Source organism: Nicotiana tomentosiformis, chromosome 1 (genome assembly GCF_000390325.3).
Source record: "Nicotiana tomentosiformis chromosome 1, ASM39032v3, whole genome shotgun sequence".
Classification (NCBI taxonomy): Eukaryota; Viridiplantae; Streptophyta; class Magnoliopsida; order Solanales; family Solanaceae; genus Nicotiana; species Nicotiana tomentosiformis.
The window spans coordinates 105,383,548-105,403,769 of NC_090812.1; the positions used below are offsets into that span (position 1 = coordinate 105,383,548).

Below are 20,222 nucleotides of genomic sequence, written 5' to 3' on the forward strand. Positions count from 1 at the left end.
GAGAGAGGCCGTCACGTTGGAGTTAATCATCGCAGAAAGCCACGTGGAGAACTAGTAAACGTGGATCCCACCGCTGACGTGGTAAATATGAGATTTAAGGGAAGAGGGTTTAGACTTTAGATAGAGGGAAAGACAATATTATCAGCGATTAATGTTCGAGAAAAAAGAAAGAAAAAAGAAAGAGAGGAGCAGACAAGTATAGAGCGAGAAACAAGGCGCGGAGAAGCCGTCCAAAATCAAGCACGCGGAGAGCAACTCTGTGTGTGTTTGTGGAAGAGAGAGAAAACTCTTGCCATTTTTTTTTCCTCCCCTTTCCTTCTTCGTCTTCCTCTTCCTTCCTCTGTTCTAGGGCACAATATATCATTATCTCTCCTCGATTATCGTACTGTTTTTTCATAAATATACATATACATATTCAAAGCAGCAAACAGCCAGATCAGTATAATTTCAATTTAGTCACTAAACAAATTAAAACTTTATATTAATTAGATAGATCTTGCTGCTTTGAGTCCCTTAATCGATTAGTTCAATCAAACCGATCACATTTTGTATGTGAGTGCAATTTGTGTTCGTTATCGGTAGAATTGGTTGAGCTAAGGAGATCTATCTAGAAGGTTCCGGATCTGTGGGAGATACTCAATCAGCCGTTGATGAGATTCAATCAACGATGAAATGGGCAACATTGCTTAAAGACTTCAAAGAAAAAGTCGGTCTCGCTCAGTCTCCTTCTGCTACACCTTCCCCTTCCTCTTCTGCTTCCTCTCCTTTTCGTGATAGCAATGCTTCTTTTCCCATCCATGACTTCACCTACTCCCCTTCAAGGTAAAGCATTATTTCTTCACAATTTGGAGTTCTCTATTGCTTATTTAAATTCCTGCTGCAATTCTTTTGAATCATTTTTTTTTACTTATTATATTTTTGCCTATTTCTGATATGCCGTGCAATCCGTGTGCTGAATTAACTTGTCAATGATCAGGACTATTTCCCTAGGCATTTCATTTGTACTGAGGGATAGTAACCATATATGTCTTTATAGCCAAACCCGACTAGTTTGGATTGAGATTAGTTTTTATTAAACAGTGAACCTATTTCGGTTTGAGCAAAGGGTTTCAAGTGCCAAATGAAGCTGCAGTTGGAAAGTTGGCTGGCCTGTTTGTGCGTCAAGTTTGGTTATCTAATGCACTTTAATCATGCTGCCTATCCTAATGACGATTAATGTGATTCAATGAAGGACTATTGAGAATTTTTTTTAGAAAGCTGTTGATATTGATGAGTGAAATAATTGTGTAATGATTATTGAAAAGTCTTAATTGTGCATGAGTGAATATTTACCTTTTCTTTTCTTTTGAAATCATTTAACTTTGCAGGAGTGAGAATAATATTAGAGAACTGCTTACCAAATAGTGGAAATTAAGATGAAATTGGTGTATGTTTTTTTTCTTCGTAAGTAACGAAATGCCGAAACATTGTATGATTGATGATTTTACCTAGAATTAGTTATGCTATTGGCTTTTGCCTTTGCTAACTGGAATAGAAAAGAATTACCTGGAAACATTTCGTCACTGTTGCTTACCAACTAATAGAAGGAAGTCCTAATTTACTAGTAGTAGGAAACCTATGTGGTAAAATACTACAACAACAACAACAACAACAACAACAACAAAAAACCCAGTGAAATCCCACATGTGGGGTTTGGGGAGGGTAGTGTACACGCGGTCCTTACCCCTACCTAAAGAAAGTAGAGAGGCTGTTTATGGTAGACCCTTGGCTCAGAAAAGATACGAAGGTAAAGAGGATGAAAAGGCTTGGTAAAAGTTAAAAGCAGGGAATAACAATAAGCAGCAATATGTGGTAACATACCGGAGTTTGATATCAAAACTAAAGTGAAAAAGACGTGTGCTGTTGGGGGTTATCTTACTTATGACTTGAATTTGTAGGTGTCGTTGAATTTCTCAATTTTTTTTTGTAGGTTTGGATGAATCAAATGATGGTACAGAACCAAGTAAATCTGTAAAACTAAATTATTGAGGCCTGAAATTATATGGGGTATTTTTGAGGAACATTTGCCAAGTTTCGAGGGTTTTGTAATTGAATGGTTCTGCCGACATGTCTGTCCTTGAACTATATTTTGTCTATGTAGTAAATTGGACATTTGTCGAGTGTTTGCCTGTTCCTATGCGTTATTGGGTGAAAAACTAGTATATTAATTCTATCTCCTTAGAGGTGGAATGATCTTTACCGTAACTATCTTGTCACTACACCAATGACTCCTTAGATTGTGCTATGTTTTTGTAGGTTGACTTTAAGTGAATCTTTCATATGAAATGAGCTACCTGTTGAAATAATGTTCAAGGAGTTTAATACCTAACCTTCTATTACCCTTTTTCTTCTGTTATTAAAAGCAGTGACAAACATGAATTGGAGTTGGATTTTAAGAGATATTGGGAAGAGTTCCGCTCCTCAAGCTCGGAAAAGGTTATTTTCATATAGATATGAAACAAAGTAATGCATACTGTATTCATCAAAGTAGTTAATGGGTCTACTCTTTTCTTTGTTGCAGGAGAAGGAAAAGGCCTTGAACCTGACCGTTGATGTTTTCTGTAGATTAGTGAAGCAACAGGCAAATGTAGCTCAACTGATTACTATGTATGGAAGCTGTAGTCATAGCTGTTTGTGCAATTTGTTTTTGACTTTCCTTTTCCACTCTATGCATCTCAATTTGCATTGCTGTCAACACCTCTCTTTCTCCCACACTGAAAAAAGAAATGAAAATTAATCTGCCCACAGTTATGAGGGTTGAGGCATGAATCACTTTAATCGATCATCATGGTTATTTTTGTTTTCCTTTCCATTTCCTTTTTCCTTATTATTTAGTCTAACCCCGTCAAATGCACTGAGACACGGCTTATATTTTCCGTTATGCTTTATTCTGATATCAGTGTATGGCTGTTAACCTGTAACTTGTTCCTTCTTACAGGTTAGTAGAGACGCACATATTTTCTTTTGTTGTTGGAAGAGCTTTTGTAACTGATATTGAAAAGTTGAAACTTAGTAGCAAAACAAGATCTTTGGAAGTTGAAAGAGTGTTAAACTTTTTCTCTGAAGTTTCCAAGGTTGTTTACTTTTCTTTTTATATGTGAAATTTATGTTTATTTTGAGCCCAATTTTCCTAGTTTGATTTACTATGAATGTATGTTTTGATTATATTAAGCAGGATGGCATCCGGCCTGGTGCAAATCTGTTGTACGCGATAGAGGTCCTTGTCTCTAGTGTATGTCCTCTAGCCTCTTGAAATTTTAGGTTCTTGATTACTCCTTTAGTTCATGCTATTGAATTTTCAGAGTATTTAGACTTTAGGTAATTTCGTCAAATGTCCTTGGCATGTGTTAAAAATAAATGCACTTTTATCAATGCAGTAAATTTGTAACTCAGTACTGCAGTCTATATTTCAGTCATATATGTATGGAGTGCTGCTTAAGGTTCACGAGTGGATAAAGATGAAACCTAGTTCTTTGATGTAAATCCAGTTTTCCTTATTGTAACAAGTATATATGTTTCTACAGCCCGTTGACAAACAATCTCTCCTTGATTCTGGAATCTTGTGCTGTCTCATTCATATTCTCAACTCACTTCTTGGTCCAAATGAGGGATATCTGAGGCAAAAAGTTAGCAACGAAGAGGAGCTGTTAGTAACTGAGGAAAATCAGGATAATGTGGAATCGAGCCGTCGGCTTGAGGTACCTTCCTTTAATGTTCTTTCTTCGTTATAACTTTGTGATTTTTTTTCCGGTCTATGTTGTTCAATGCAATCCTTTTATCTGCACAGAGCTGTTTTGTAAGTTACAGTTGCATATGTTGTCAAGAGTTGTGGATTTGTTTGAGGATAATCAAAGCTTCTTGAAGCCAGATTCTCAATTATTGTCACTTTATTTAATACATTTTATGAATCTTCAGAAGGCATATATTCTCATCCATGCAGGTTGAGGGAAGTGTGGTACATATCATGAAGGCATTGGCCGCCCACCCTTCGGCTGCACAAAGTCTGATAGAAGACAACTCCCTTCAGTTACTTTTTCAAATGGTTGCCAATGGTTCTTTAGTTGCTTTTTCTCAGTATAAAGAAGGTCTCGTGCCACTGCATACCATTCAGCTACACAGACATGCTATGCAGGTAAAGCGTATGTTTGCAGCTGCAGAAGAGATTCGCAATGCCAAAGCATTGGGAGTAATTTCTTTCATCTACATGATGAAATTTCAGTTTCTAATCTTGTTTCTGTTCTGTATTGTTTTCTCCCCAGATACTTGGTCTTCTCCTGGGTAATGACAATGGTAGCACTGCCAAGTATATTCGGAAGCATCATTTGGTATGCCTTTCTAACTTGTGCTCTAGATAGAAATGTGTTTAAATAGATTACTATAATCTTGTAGAGTTCTTTTTATTGCCCTTTGGTCCTTAACAAAGGTGGAAGTTTTATTTGCTTCTAGCTATGAATAACGTTACATAAGAAGTACAAGCAACTTCCTGGTCCTGCTTTTCCAGAGCACAAGCTCATCTGATTGATCTATACTATCTCTGAAGGTGGTACCATCAAACATTTTTCAAGAGCATTTACAAGCATTTTCCAGACTCTCGAATAGCTGTTTCATTATTAATGAAAATGCTGTTTAATTGATTTGTCGTTCAATATTTGAGGCGTACTTGAAATATGGAAAGACATATCCAAAGTGAACCTCAGGGGCGTCTTTAACAATCTCTTGTGAACCTAAAAACTACATGAGTTGGATATCCTTTTTTATTTTCTTTTGGATTTGGTATTTGTTTTGTTGAAAGGTAAATGCAGACCGTTTTATCAGTATGTTGGATAACAAATTGGTTCATCAATTTTAGATCTTTACATTGAAAAGCATGTTCAATTTCTCCGCAAGGGTTATTCCTCTCTTATTTGTTGATAAATTCTAGTCTCTGCGCAAGAAGGCTGAGTCCTGCAGAAGGAATTTTCATTTTAATAAGTCCTTTATAGGAATTCTTTACCCTTGGGTGCTTGGCTCAATCATCATCTGCAACCATCATTTTTGCACCCAACAGTGTAACCTAGTGGTCAATGAAGTGGCTTGAGAACCATGAAGGCTCAGATTCAAATCCCCGCGGAGGCGAAAACACGGTGATATCTTTCCATCTGTGTAAGCCTTGGTGGACAGAGTTACCTGGTACTTGTGCTGGTGGGATGTAAGAGATACCCCGTGGAATTAGTCGAGGTGCGCACAAGCTGGCCTGGACATCACAGTCAGAGGTGGACCAGTGTTTTGAGTAAAGGGGTTACCGGACCCCATTAACCTCGGCCAAAATTATAAATATATGTGTATATATATGTATAAAACGGTCATATATTTTGTTTGGAACCTTTACGATCAAAAGTTTGATGGGCGCACTGGTCGAGCAATCCGCTCATGTGCCCCCGCTACTTTCAAATCCTGGGTTTGCCTCTGAATTCACAATTATAAAAAAAACAAGTTGTCTCTAGTGTTCTCTTAGGGAAAAATGCTTCTCGGTGATAGCTTCTCGATAACCTACTTTGGGCATCTTTTTCTGGAGTTCTTTCTCGAGTTCTCGAGATTCAAGAAAGGTTGTCCCAGCATTCTACTGAAGGCTTAATATCTGGCAACAAGTGATTTTATATTCAAAAGTCCTTGTACACTCTGCATTTTCTTCAGAAAGCTTTCAAATGCTCTTCTTTGAACTTGTCAAGAGATCTAAAGCCTTTGTCGCTGAATCTTTCTGTGGGGTTTGTGTCAGAGTGTAATATCCGTAATTTAGTTGTGCCACAGTGCCCGGTTGGTTGATTATGCATTAATTTGAAACATTTAAGTCTAGGGCTCGATTGTTATTTACAAGTTGGGTGCATTAACTTGGATGTCTTATTGCCGTTGTTCAGTTTTCTCTTTTGTTCTTTCTGAATTTAGTAACTAAATAGTCACTTTGAGCTTGTTCAGCACTTGAAATTTTCTAAAAAACTTACATGAGCAATGTGCGTCCTTTTCGTTCTTTTTGAGTCTGGAATCAGTTTTGTTTCCCGGTGACTTGCTGAATATACTTTGCCATTTGATGGATGTTTGAATATTGTGGAGCAAATAGGTGTATACATCTTTATCTCTTTCATTGTTTACTGGGCTATTAGCACTGCAAAGTTTTGTACTTAGAAATGTGATATTCTTTGCACTTCTTTGCTGATGCTCATCATCTTTGGTGCCCCAGATAAAAGTTCTTCTCTTGGCTGTTAAGGATTATAACCCAGATTGTGGAGATTCTGCCTATACGATGAGCATTGTGGACTTGCTTCTTGAGTGTGTTGAATTGTCGTATAGGCCTGGTAACTCTCTTGCTTTCATCTCGTAGCCAATGTCCTTTTGTGATTATTGAGGAGTTGCAACTTCCACTTAGATGGTTGGTCAACCGTTCTGCGATTCTGCAGACTGTTGCAGACTATCTTTCTGTAAATAAACCGTTGTGTCCTTTGTCCAATTATAGGTTTTTTGACGCTATTTGTTGCTGATTCTAGAAAATTTGACTTGTAGAGGCTGGTGGTATCAGGCTTAGGGAGGATATCCACAATGCTCATGGTTATCAGTTCTTAGTTCAGTTTGCTTTAATTCTCGCAAAGGGTCAAGGTGATCAGAATTCCAATTTTAAGTTCCTTCCTGATCAAGGAACTACTTCAGATTATCCACATTTGGCTAATCATGTGGGTAAAAGCGATTTGGAGGGGAAAGGAGGGGAGACTTCATCACAAGATCTGTCCCCTACTCTGTCTAGGTTACTTGATGTACTTGTTAATCTTGCTCAAACTGGCCCTTCTGGGGCATCTGGCTTAAAAGCTTCAAAAGCTTCTCATGTTAAGCCTAGTGGGCATGGAAGAAGTCGTACCTCATCATCTGATAGAATTGTTGATGAGGTCTGGGATAAGGATAATGACAAAGTTAAAGATCTGGAAGCTGTTCAGATGTTGCAAGACATTTTTCTGAAGGCTGATAGCAGGGCACTGCAGGCTGAAGTACTTAACAGGATGTTTAAAATATTCTCAAGCCATCTTGACAATTACAAGCTTTGTCAGCAGTTACGGACTGTGCCCCTGTTGATCCTTAACATGGCTGGCTTCCCACCATCCTTGCGAGAGATAATTTTGAAGATACTTGAATATGCTGTGACAGTTGTTAATTGCATACCTGAGCAAGAGTTGCTTTCACTATGTTGTTTATTGCAGCAACCAATCACACCCGATTTAAAGCATACTATTTTGTCTTTCTTTGTCAAGCTCTTATCCTTCGATCAACAATACAAGAAAGTTCTAAGGGAAGTTGGTGTATTGGAGGTTCTGCTGGATGATCTGAAACAGCACAAGTTTTTTTGTGATTCAGAGCAGCATACCGATGACCCTAATCATTTAGAGAGGAAATCGAGCTCAAGTTCAAACAGCTTTAAGAGGCATTTGGACAGTAAGAATGCTATACTTTCTTCACCCAAACTAGCGGAATCTGATTCAGGGAAGTTCCGTCTTTTTGAAGTTGAAGGCACAGTGGCAGTTGCCTGGGACTGTATGGTCTCATTGTTGAAGAAAGCAGAAGTAAATCAAGCGTCATTCCGATCAGCAAGTGGGGTGACTATTATACTCCCTCTTTTGGCATCTGACGTTCATCGTCCAGGCGTCCTTAGGGTGTTGTCATGCTTAATCATTGAAGACGTTGCGCAGGTTCGCGAGCTTTGGTTTTCTTCTTTCATTTTGTAGCTTTTTCTTTCTTCTGCGATTAGCTTTTCGGATTAGTTTCTTTATGAGGTAATTTTCCTCCATCCCATTTAAAAAAAAAGAACCAAAATGTTCGTCCTATCAGAAGTAGGGCTGGTTACCTTAGCACATTCTTTAAATATAGTCCTCCTATCCACATTGGCTGTCCCTTTTTTGGTCTTCTAAGCAAAGAGTAAAATCTTAATTTTGTAAATTAATCACCATAAGTGCTCTTATATGTTTTGTGCCTTCCATTTAATGAAAGACTAATATACAATCTTTATAATACTTTTCTTAAAAACCCCGTTCCATAAGTTAGTACTCCAAAAGTTACCAAACTCTAAAATGCGCGACAAAAATTGATAGATCTTACTTATTTCGATGCATATGGTTTGTATTGTTTCTGAAAAACTTTTTGGTCTTCCCCAGTTGGTGGAGTAAACTGTACCGTTGCTGAAATTTCGGATCAAGTTGCTTAAGATGAAATCTTTTGGAATTTGAATTTCCTGCTGATATAACTATGTTTCTGATTGTCTATATGCTTTACACAAAGATCGTTGAACTGTTATATTAACGTACAAGTAGCAATTGTATTTTTGGAAGAACATGGCGCCGTCTGAGATAGCTGCTATCTCTTTAATTGTTAGTTTCTGGCAATCTACCTCTTTAGCAGTTAGTTGCTAGAATAGTCCTGCTCATATCTTATAAGTTCCTCCCTTGTGCTGTAGTATTGGACTATAATTCATACTGGGATGTAAATCTGTTAGGATTGGTTCGCCTACATATTTTCTGATCCTAGATCATGTCTTGCTCGAACATTTGCTGCAAAAAAGTTGATGATGTCTGTTTGTCAGGCTCATCCGGAGGAATTAGGAGCACTGGTTGACATTTCAAAAAGTGGGATGATTACAAGTGCTTTGGGAACTCAGTACACACTTCATAATGATGCTAAATGTGACACTTTCGGAGCTTTATGGCGCATCCTAGGAGTTAATAACTCAGCTCAGAGGGTCTTTGGTGAAGCAACTGGGTTCTCTCTTTTATTGACCACACTTCATGGTTTTCAAAGTGATGGAGAACCCACAAATCAGTCAAATTTGACAATTTATTTTAAAGTGTTCACATACTTGCTGCGTCTGATGACAGCAGCTGTTTGTGATAACACTATTAACAGGACAAAGTTGCACGCAGTCATATCTTCTCAGACATTCTATGATCTTCTGTCTGAATCTGGTTTGATAAGTGTTGATTGTGAACGGCAAGTTGTACAGCTATTGTTGGAGCTTGCTCTTGAGATAGTGCTTCCTCCATTCATGATATCAGAAGGTGCCATATTACCTAATGCCTCTGAAGAGGAATCAACTGGGTTTATTCTAGTTACCCCGTCTGGTACTTTTGTCCCTGACAAGGAACGTATCTATAATGCTGGTGCTGTTAGGGTGCTCTTGCGTGCTTTATTGCTGTTTACTCCGAAGCTGCAATTAGAGGTACTAAACCTTGTTGATAAGCTTGCTCGTGCTAGCGCCTATAACCAGGAAAACCTTACATCTGTAGGTAAGAAGAGATTTTACTTTGGTCAGTCTTTCGATTCTAATACCATACTAATAGTCGTTGCTTGTCAGGTTGCGTGGAACTTCTCCTTGAAACAATTTACCCCTTCCTGTCGGGGTCATCGTCGATACTTTCTCATGCTTTGAAAATCATCGAAGTTCTTGGGGCATACAGGTAATGACACTCGACTGCTGCTGACTAAATTTAATGATGTAAACTAGTATTGTGTTGGACACAGAGACAAGTTTTTTGAGTCACTGCAAAATTAGTATTAATAATAAATGAGTTTATTTTGCATGTATAATTTCTAAAATAGTCTCAACTTAACAAGGAAGAACAAATTAATGACTATCAGACCAATGGTAAATAACATATTCCATATATTTCATGTTTTTCAAGAGATACTTTAGTGAGACACCACGGTTATCAAAAAACTAAAATATAATACATATGGCCAAGTTAACCCAGTGTTATGCAATATGGAGTCATGGGTTGAAATTTCGTCTACACCATGTCAAGACAACCATCCTTTTTCTCTAATTTTCCATTTTTGCTTAAAGCAAATATGGATGAGCAATCAGATAGTGTATCGCAACAATGAATGAAGCTGAGAAAGCTGCAAGGAACTGAGGGCAGGGAGTTAGTATCTCTTTGCCATCTAGTAGAAATACGAGGGCGTTCCAAATGAGTGAGCTGATGTTATGACTTTAAAAGCATTTCAAGGACATGCCTAGTTTGTTCTCAGACACTTTCTTTTTTTGTCCTTGAATATGTAACATCTTTGCTACCTAAAGTTTTGACCATGCTTCCTACATTGCTGGCAATTGTTGTTTGCTTTAGCGTGCAGATGCATAAACTAACAATAGTCATGTGACAGGTTATCTGCATCTGAACTTCGGGTCCTTGTTAGATACATTCTGCAGATGCGACTGGCCACTTCTGGTCGTTATCTAGTTGATATGATGGAAAGGTTGATTCTTACAGAGGATATGGCCTCAGAAGATATTTCCCTAGCACCATTTGTCGAGATGAACATGAGCAAGGTTGGGAATGCTTCAATCCAAGTGCCCTTGGGAGAAAGATCTTGGCCACCTGCTGCTGGTTATTCTTTTGTTTGTTGGTTTCAGTTCCGAAACTTATACAAATCACAGGCAAAGGAGAATGATGCTACAAAAGCTGGATACATTAAGGGGCAAGGCATAGGTGGGCAGCATCATGGCCCACATGCCCTGAGGATATTTTCTGTTGGAGCAGTAGACAGTTCAAGCACTTTCTATGCAGAACTTCGTCTTCAGGAGGATGGCATTCTCACGCTTGCAACTAGCAATTCTTCCTCTTTGTCATTTTCAGGGTTAGAAATGGAGGAAGGGAGGTGGCATCACCTTGCTGTTGTGCATAGCAAACCAAATGCTCTGGCTGGCCTCTTCCAATCTAGCTTTGCTTATGTGTACCTCAATGGAAAGTTAAGACACACAGGAAGATTAGGGTATTCTCCTTCTCCAGCTGGCAAGTCTTTGCAGGTGATTGTTGGTACCCCAGTTGCTTGTGCACGGATTAGTGACTTATCATGGAAGCTTAGATCTTGCTATCTTTTTGAAGAAGTCCTTTCCCCTGGTTCAATCTGCTTTATGTATATTCTTGGACGAGGGTATAGGGGCCTCTTCCAGGACACAGATTTGCTGCAATTTGTTCCTAATCAGGCCTGTGGTGGTGGCAGCATGGCAATTTTAGATTCTTTGGATGCAGATTTGCCCCTGGCTTCCAACTCGCAAAAGCCAGATAATATAGGAAAGCCAGGGAGTGTTCAGTTTGACCGGAGTGGATTTGTTTGGGATTTGGACAAATTAGGGAACCTCTCCCTTCTACTTTCTGGTAAGAAGCTCATATTTGCATTTGATGGGACAAGTACTGAGTTACTTCGGGCTTCTGGAACATTCTCTGTGCTCAATCTGGTTGATCCAATGTCAGCTGCCGCCTCTCCTATTGGAGGTGAGTAGATTAATTTTATCTTTTATTTTGGTACTTGTTGGTGGTAAATTTTGCAAATGAAAGTGAGCAATTGAATTGCTTTCATCAGTTTTCTCTCTTCGGTGTTCCCTAAATCCTGATTATCCACAGGTATACCACGCTTTGGACGACTTATTGGGGATATCTACATTTGCAAGCATTGTGTTATCGGTGAGACAATCCGTCCCATTGGTGGAATGGCTGTTATTCTAGCTCTTGTAGAAGCAGCTGAAACGAGGGACATGCTGCACATGGCTTTGACATTACTTGCATGTGCTCTTCATCAAAATCCACAGAATGTTAGAGACATGCAGAAATACAGGGGATACCATTTGCTTGCTCTCTTTTTGCACCGGCGAATGCCATTATTTGACATGCAATCACTTGAAATCTTCTTCCAGATTGCTGCATGTGAGGCATCTTTCTCTGAACCAAAGAAGTACCATAGTTCCCAGAAGACACTGCCACATGCCACGGCCATAAATGAGGGAAGCATTGAAGACCTTACTTTGTCCAAATTCCGGGAAGAATTTTCTTCTGTTGGATCTCATGGAGACATGGATGATTTTTCTGCACCTAAAGATTCCTTGAGCCATATTTCTGAGCTTGAAAATACTGAAATGCCGACTGAAACATCTAATTGCATTGTTCTTTCAAATGCTGATATGGTTGAGCATGTCTTGCTGGACTGGACAGTTTGGGTAAGAGCCTCAATTCCAATACAGATTGCTTTACTGGGCTTTCTTGAGCATCTGGTTTCAATGCATTGGTATAGGAATCATAATCTGACAATTCTGCGCAGAATTAACCTTGTTCAACATTTACTTGTAACTTTACAAAGAGGTGATGTGGAAGTACCTGTGTTAGAAAAATTAGTTGTATTGTTAGGTGTAATATTGGAAGATGGATTCTTACCTTCTGAATTGGAGCAAGTGGTCAGATTTGTTATCATGACATTTGATCCACCAGAGTTAACATCACGACATCAAATTATGAGAGAGTCTATGGGGAAGCATGTTATTGTAAGGAACATGTTGCTTGAAATGCTGATTGATCTGCAAGTGACGATAAAATCAGAGGATTTGCTTGAGCAGTGGCACAAAATTGTTTCATCCAAATTAATAACTTATTTTCTTGATGAAGCTGTACATCCTACAAGCATGAGGTGGGTCATGACTCTTCTTGGCGTGTGCCTTGCGTCTTCTCCAACATTTGCACTTAAATTTCGCTCAAGTGGAGGCTATCAAGGTTTGGCAAGAGTGCTTCCAAGTTTCTATGATTCCCCTGATATATACTATATTCTCTTTTGTCTTCTTTTTGGCAAGCCTGTATACCCTAGACTGCCTGAAGTTCGGATGCTAGATTTTCATGCCCTGATGCCAAGTGATGGCATCTATGGAGATTTGAAATTTACCGAGCTGTTGGAGTCTGTGATTGCTATGGCGAAGTCAACTTTTGATAGGTTGTCTATGCATTCAATGCTTGCCCATCAAACTGGTAATCTTTCCCAGATCAGTGCTGGAGTTGTAGCAGAGCTGGCAGAAGACAATACAGACATAGCTGGAGAACTGCAAGGTGAAGCTCTTATGCACAAAACTTATGCTGCACGGCTTATGGGGGGCGAGGCTTCGGCACCTGCTGCTGCTACTGCTGTCCTTAGATTCATGGTTGATCTTGCAAAAATGTGTCTTCCTTTCTCAGCTGTTTGCCGAAAAGCAGAATTTCTTGAAAGTTGCATTGACCTTTATTTTTCTTGTGTCAGGTTCATTCCAAATTTTCTTCCCTGAATGCTTAAAGTTATTTATATTTGGCTATATTGAAGTGATTCTTTGCTTGCTTCTTATCTTTTTTAATCTTTTCTGACATGTAGGGCTGCACAAGCTCTGAAAATGGCTAAAAAGCTATCTGTGACTGTGGAAGAGAAGAACGTAAATGATGGTGATGAAACTTGCAGCTCCCATAATACTTTCTCTAGTTTGCCTCATGAACAAGATCAGTCAGTCAAGACCTCTATAAGTATGGGAAGCTTTCCTCAGGCACAGACTAGTACAAGTTCTGAAGATATGCCAGTGCTGCCGAACAATGTAGGTACAGCAGATATTGATGTTACTTCATCCCAGCCAGATTTTAACAAAGCAGTTCAGGAAGAAGCACAAGCTGTTGCAACAATAGACAATGATGTCGTTGACCATGTTTCTGCTGTAACATCCAGCAGCAACGACTTCCGTGATATGAAAAGCACAGTGGATCCTGTCCAGCAAACTGATTCGCAGAGTTCAGCTTCCTTTAATATGTTTGAATCTCCTATATTGTCGGAGAGATCCTACTCCAGAACTCCGCATACCTCTTCCACATCCCCAGTAGTAGCATTGACATCTTGGTTGGGAGGTTCTGTTCACAGTGAATCAAAAGTCCACCTAGCATCAACACCCTTGATGGAGTCTGCTTCATCTATCAGTGAATTGGATTCCTCTCCTGAGATGAAATCCACTTCTCAAGGACAATCTGCTGCAAACACAATGTTTACGATTGGTTCAAATTTGCTTCTTGAAGTGGATGACTGTGGGTATGGTGGAGGTCCATGCTCCGCTGGAGCTACAGCTGTTCTTGATTTTATGGCGGAAGTTCTGTCTGGTTTGGTAACTGAACAAATGAAGGCGGTACCTGTCATCGAGGGTATTTTGGAGAGTGCTCCTTTGTATGTTGATGCTGAATCTGTTTTGGTATTTCAGGGACTGTGCCTCAGTAGACTAATGAATTTCCTTGAAAGGCGTCTTTTGCGGGATGATGAGGAAGATGAGAAAAGGTTGGATAAGGGCCGTTGGTCCCTTAACTTGGATGCATTATGCTGGCTGATAGTGGATAGAGTTTATATGGGTGCTTTTCCTCGGCCTGCTGGTGTACTGAAGACTCTGGAGTTTCTGTTATCTATGCTGCAGTTGGCAAATAAGGATGGACGTGTTGAAGAAGCTGCTCCAACTGGAAAAGGGATCCTATCCATTGGTAGAGGAAGTAAGCAACTCGATGCTTATGTACATGCGATTCTGAAGAACACCAACAGAATGATTTTATTCTCTTTCCTCCCAATGTTCTTGATAACCATCGGAGAAGATGAACTACTTTCTTCTTTAGGTTTACAAGTGGAGCCAAAGAAAAGAGTGTCCTTGAACCCATCCTCGGAGGATAGTGGAATTGATGTTTGCACAGTGTTACAGTTGCTAGTTGCTAATAGAAGGATAATATTTTGTCCCAGCAACATTGACACTGATCTAAATTGCTGTCTTTGCATAAATCTAATTTCTCTTCTTCGCGATCATAGGCGTCATGCTCAGAACATGGCTATTGATATTCTCAAGTATCTCCTAGTACACCGAAGGGCTGCACTTGAAGACTTTCTTGTCTCTAAACCAAATCAAGGATCCCCTTTGGATGTTCTTCATGGTGGTTTTGACAAGCTCTTAACTGGAAACTTACCTGCATTTTTTGAGTGGCTTCATAGTTCTGAACATGAGGTTAATAAAGTGTTGGAACAGTGTGCTGCCATTATGTGGGTTCAATATATTACTGGGTCAGCTAAGTTTCCTGGGGTGAGGATTAAAGGCATGGATGGTCGACGTAAGAGAGAAATGGGTAGGAAACTAAAGGAGATCTCAAAGTTAGATGCAAGACATTGGGAGCAAATAAATGAACGAAGAATTGCTCTTGAGTTGGTTCGTGATGCAGTGGCTACTGAACTAAGAGTTATTCGCCAGGATAAGTATGGGTGGGTACTTCATGCAGAGAGCGAGTGGCAGACTCATCTCCAACAACTTGTCCATGAGCGAGGAATTTTCCCATTGTCTAAGTCCTCTCAGAGTGAAGAACCTGAGTGGCAGCTTTGCCCCATTGAAGGTCCATATAGGATGCGGAAGAAGCTTGAGCGGTGCAAATTAACCATTGACACTATACAAAATGTTCTGACTGGGCACTTTGAGTTAGGAAGACTAGAATATTCAAAGGAGAGGACTGAGAATGAAACTAATGTCTCTGATGCTGAGTCTGATATTTTTTTCAATCTCATGAATGATAATCCACAACAGGACTCTTTCAGTAGTGAACTTTATGATGGATCAACTTTCAAAGAGTCGGATGATGTCAGAGATGTAGCTTCTAGTAGAACTGGATGGAATGATGACCATGATAGTAGCATTAATGAAACAAGTCTCAGCTCTGCTCTTGAACTTGGCCCCAAGTCCAGTAGTGTTTCCATTCAAAAAGCTGAAAGTGTTCAACGGAAGTCTGATCTTGGATCTCCCAGGCAATCTTCTTCTCTAATAGCTGATGAAACACGAACGGTGGAGGACAAACCGGAGAAGGAACTAAGTGATAATGGTGAATACTTGATTAGACCATATTTGGAACCTTCTGAGAGAATAAGGTACAAATATAACTGCGAGAGAGTGGTTGGTCTTGATAAACATGATGGCATATTTCTGATTGGAGAATTATCATTGTACATCATTGAGAATTTTTACATTGATGACTCTGGGTGCATATGTGAAAAAGAATGTGAAGATGATCTATCTGTCATTGATCAGGCTTTGGGTGTAAAAAAGGACCTCTCTTGTAGCATGGACTCCCACTCAAAGTCAAGTTCCTCCTGGGCTGCAACAACAAAGGCCTATGTTGGGGGACGGGCATGGGCATATAATGGTGGTGCATGGGGAAAGGAAAAGCTCTTCACTAGTGGTAATGTGCCCCATCTTTGGCATATGTGGAAGCTTGACAGTGTTCATGAGATTTTGAAGCGTGATTATCAACTTCGCCCTGTTGCGATTGAGATTTTTAGCATGGATGGCTGCAATGATCTTCTGGTTTTCCACAAGAAGGAGAGAGAAGAGGTTTTCAAGAATTTGGTGGCCATGAATCTTCCCAGAAACTCCATGTATGTTCTAACTCTAATTTGATCATGTTTTTTGCTTCTCTCATCTAACATTTGAATTGCTGGTTCCACCTTACTTGGATATCTTGTCAATAAGTTCACCAAAGATTAATTATGCGTAGCTGCAAATCAACATGGTTCCTTTCCGGAATGCTACAATGGTATTCGTTATAATGTTGTGGCTTGTTTGCTATAGATTTGGTGTACTGGTTTGTCGGTTGCTTTTGTGATTAAAGAAGGCCAGGTTAAATCAATTTACTTCGTGCTCAATAGAGTAATCCTTTTGCTTTAATCATTCTTCATACATGCTTGTCTTTTGTTGTCTTTTAAGAGTGACAATCATTAGAGCTTCAAGGAAGTCATTGCCTATTTTACAGGTTGGACACGACAATATCCGGGTCGGTAAAAGCAGATAGCAATGAAGGAAGCCGCCTTTTCAAGGTTATGGCAAGCTCATTTTCTAAGAGATGGCAAAATGGTGAAATTAGCAATTTCCAGTACCTCATGCACCTCAACACGCTCGCAGGACGTGGATACAGTGATCTCACCCAGTATCCTGTGTTCCCCTGGATTTTAGCAGATTATGAGAGTGAGAATCTGAACTTCTCTGATCCTCGAACTTTCCGAAGGCTTGATAAACCAATGGGCTGTCAAACAACGGAGGGTGAGGAGGAGTTCAGAAAAAGGTTGGTGCTTTTACCGTTCAATTGGAAATTTTATTTTAATTTGCATTTCGTTGGAGTCAAACCTTTCTTGATCGTTTTTGGTTTCCCCATTGTTATATTTAATATTTGTCCATGTTTCAGATATGAGAGCTGGGATGATCCCGAGGTTCCCAAATTCCATTATGGTTCTCACTATTCTAGTGCTGGAATTGTCCTCTTCTACCTCATACGTCTTCCCCCTTTCAGTGCTGAGAATCAGAAGCTGCAGGGTGGTCAATTTGATCATGCTGATCGTCTTTTCAATAGTATAAAGGACACATGGTTGAGTGCTGCAGGGAAAGGCAATACTTCAGATGTTAAAGAATTAATTCCAGAGTTCTTTTACATGCCCGAGTTCCTGGAGAATATGTTCAATCTTGACCTGGGTGAGAAACAGTCAGGAGAGAAGGTTTGTCTTGCTTCTCCATATTCTATTTAGATATTCCTCCTTTTATGAGAACTAGCTTGTCTAAATAGAAGAACAACTGCCATGTTAATCCTGATAGTTTCCTAATAGCATATGGTTATTCATCAGGTTGGCGATGTTGTATTGCCTCCATGGGCTAAAGGCAGTGTTAGAGAGTTTATTAAAAAGCATAGAGAAGCACTGGAGTCTGATTATGTTTCAGAGAATCTGCATCACTGGATAGACCTGATCTTTGGTCACAAACAGAGGGGGAAAGTAAGTGTCTAGATATTCTTTTCTTCTGTCCTTGCATCTCGCTTTCATCCGTATGTGAAAATGAGTTCTTTCTACGCTTTTGTTAGAGTTTAGTTTTTATTTGCGTTGTGTTCTTTGCAATCACCAAATAACATTTCACTTTTTTTTAAAAAAAAAAAACAAATGACGTTGCTTGCAATACTGATCAATTCTTTCACTGTCAATTTATTTGTTTTTCTGTTTCAAGTGATTGCTTTTCCTGGATAAGTTACCGCATCCTTTTTACCATTTCTCACATGATTTGTAAGATTTTGAAAGTCCAATATTATTTTACCCCTTTTGATATGATTTGTAAGATTTTGAAAGTCCAATATCTTGAACGCCCCACTTGTGGGACTACACTGGGTATGTTGTTGTTGTCCTCTCTTCTTGAACAGAAAACTTAGCTGCAAATATTTTGTTGACAGGCAGCTGAAGAAGCAGTTAATGTGTTCTATCACTACACGTATGAAGGCAGTGTTGACATCGACTCTGTTAGTGATCCAGCAATGAAAGCCTCGATTCTTGCTCAAATTAATCACTTTGGGCAAACACCAAAACAATTATTCCTCAAGCCCCATGTGAAGAGGCGAACTAATCGGAAGCTTCCTCCTCACCCATTGAAGCACTCTCAGCATCTTGTCCCACACGAGATACGTAAAACCTCATCTTCTATATCTCAGATTGTCACTTCCGGTGACAAAATTCTTGTGGCAGGGGCAAACACCTTGCTGAAGCCTAGAACATTCACTAAATATGTTGCCTGGGGTTATCCTGACCGCAGTTTGAGATTTATGAGCTATGATCAAGATAGGCTTCTCTCCACTCATGAGAATCTTCATGGAGGGAACCAGATACAGTGTGCCAGTGCTAGTCACGACGGTCATATTCTAGTTACAGGGGCTGATGAGGGATTGGTTTGTGTTTGGAGGATCGGTAAGGAGGCACCCCGTTCTGTAAGGCGCTTGCAGTTGGAGAAGGCTCTCTGTGCTCATATTGGCAAAATCACATGCCTACAAGTTAGCCAGCCATACATGATGATTGTGAGTGGATCGGACGACTGCACTGTTATCTTGTGGGATTTGAGCTCCATGGTTTTTGTGAGGCAGCTTCCTGAGTTACCCGCTCCTGTTTCAGCAATTTATGTAAATGACCTGACTGGGGAAATTATTACTGCTGCCGGTGTAATGCTTGCTGTTTGGAGCATCAATGGGGAGTGCCTTGCTGTCATCAACACATCGCAGCTTCCATCAGACTTTATCCTTTCACTTGCTGGTTGCACATTCTCTGATTGGCTGGAAACTAAGTGGTATATCTCAGGCCACCAGAGTGGAGCCATTAAAATTTGGAAAATGGTACATTGCTCTTGTGAGGAGAGTGCCCAAAGTAAATCAAGTGGCAATCCTACTGGAGGGTTAGGACTCGGGGATAGAGTACCAGAGTATAGGTTGATCCTTCACAAGGTACTAAAGTTTCACAAGCATCCTGTAACTTCCCTCCACCTTACTAGTGATCTGAAACAGTTGTTGAGCGGAGATTCTGGGGGACATTTGCTTTCATGGACAGTCTCTGAAGAGAGCTTGAAAACCGCAATTAGTCGGGGGTGATTGTGGGATTAGCAAGGTGTGTTTTGTATTCAAAAAATATACATGGCTTCTTAGGGGCAATTAAAGAATGGCCTGAAAGGTTTCACTCCGCTCGGACAGAAGCATGGATTCGTTATTCCACGTTGCACAATAACCGCTGATAATATTGCTGGCTTGGAACAGATCCAAGGAAACAGGAGATCTGTATATTGGCACTTCCTGGAAGACATGAAGCATATGATCTTTCGTGTGCAAGTGCCTAGTGGCTCCAGATGTAGGACTCGGGAACGAGTTGGTCGCATATGTTGTTGTTAGTCAATGTAGAGAGCTTTGTGGGATGGGAGACTGGCAGGTCTCCTCAAGCTGTACATAGGACGGTAATTGACAGTGTATAATGAGGTTGTAAATGGCCAAGTTTTTGCCAGGAACAGCATGTTGGCTGAAATTTGATCCAGCTAACTTTAGGGGCATATGAGTGAACAGATGTAGCAGTTCGTTTTGGCTTCACTTCATTAAAATGATTTTGCAAGGGGAAGTTGCAGGCCTGTTTTTGCTTTGTAAAAAATTCTCCCAAGTTATTTATAAAAATTGAATGGGGGTCATATGCTCCTTGGTTTTCCTGTAAGAAAGGGAGTTGCTGCTTTCTCTCTTTTTCTTTTTTCTTTTTAAAAAACATTTCTTGTATTATTCTTATTTGTTCGTCGCTAGCATTTAGTCAAAATCTGCATGTCTCAAAAGCTTCGGTGTTATCGTAGGGTAAATACCACAGCGTTATTTCCGCATCAAATTTAGTACAATACCAAGTCCTGGCGAGAGTCCACATTAGAACGAAAAACTCATATGGGGACTGATAGTATTTCTGATTGAGCACTCTGTGTCTTTTCGAGTTTTTCATGTTTCTTGCATGCTAATTTGTTTCCACGAAAGGTTCTTCAGTACCCAAGGGACAAGGCCTGAATGCGGATACCCTTATTT

The 20,222-nt window shown here is 39.9% G+C and overlaps 1 protein-coding gene across 2 annotated transcripts; it reads left to right on the top strand.

Moving 5' to 3' along the window:
- Positions 1-142: 142 nt before the first annotated feature.
- LOC104090324 (protein SPIRRIG) lies at positions 143-19,876 on the top strand. 2 transcript variants are annotated; one of them, XM_009595389.4, is made up of 19 exons: positions 143-822; positions 2,403-2,475; positions 2,561-2,646; positions 2,978-3,113; positions 3,215-3,271; positions 3,564-3,737; positions 3,980-4,171; positions 4,299-4,364; positions 6,254-6,368; positions 6,574-7,745; positions 8,633-9,332; positions 9,401-9,503; positions 10,207-11,318; positions 11,448-13,098; positions 13,207-16,260; positions 16,635-16,943; positions 17,064-17,370; positions 17,497-17,643; positions 18,090-19,876. In XM_009595389.4, the coding sequence occupies exons 1-19, from the start codon at positions 668-670 to the stop codon at positions 19,266-19,268; spliced, it is 10,788 nt and encodes a 3,595-aa protein (XP_009593684.1). In that variant the 5' UTR covers positions 143-667; the 3' UTR covers positions 19,269-19,876. The 2 variants fall into 2 exon arrangements, with proteins under 2 accessions (XP_009593684.1, XP_009593686.1); XM_009595391.4 differs by having other exon boundaries at positions 2,406-2,475.
- Positions 19,877-20,222: the final 346 nt, after the last annotated feature.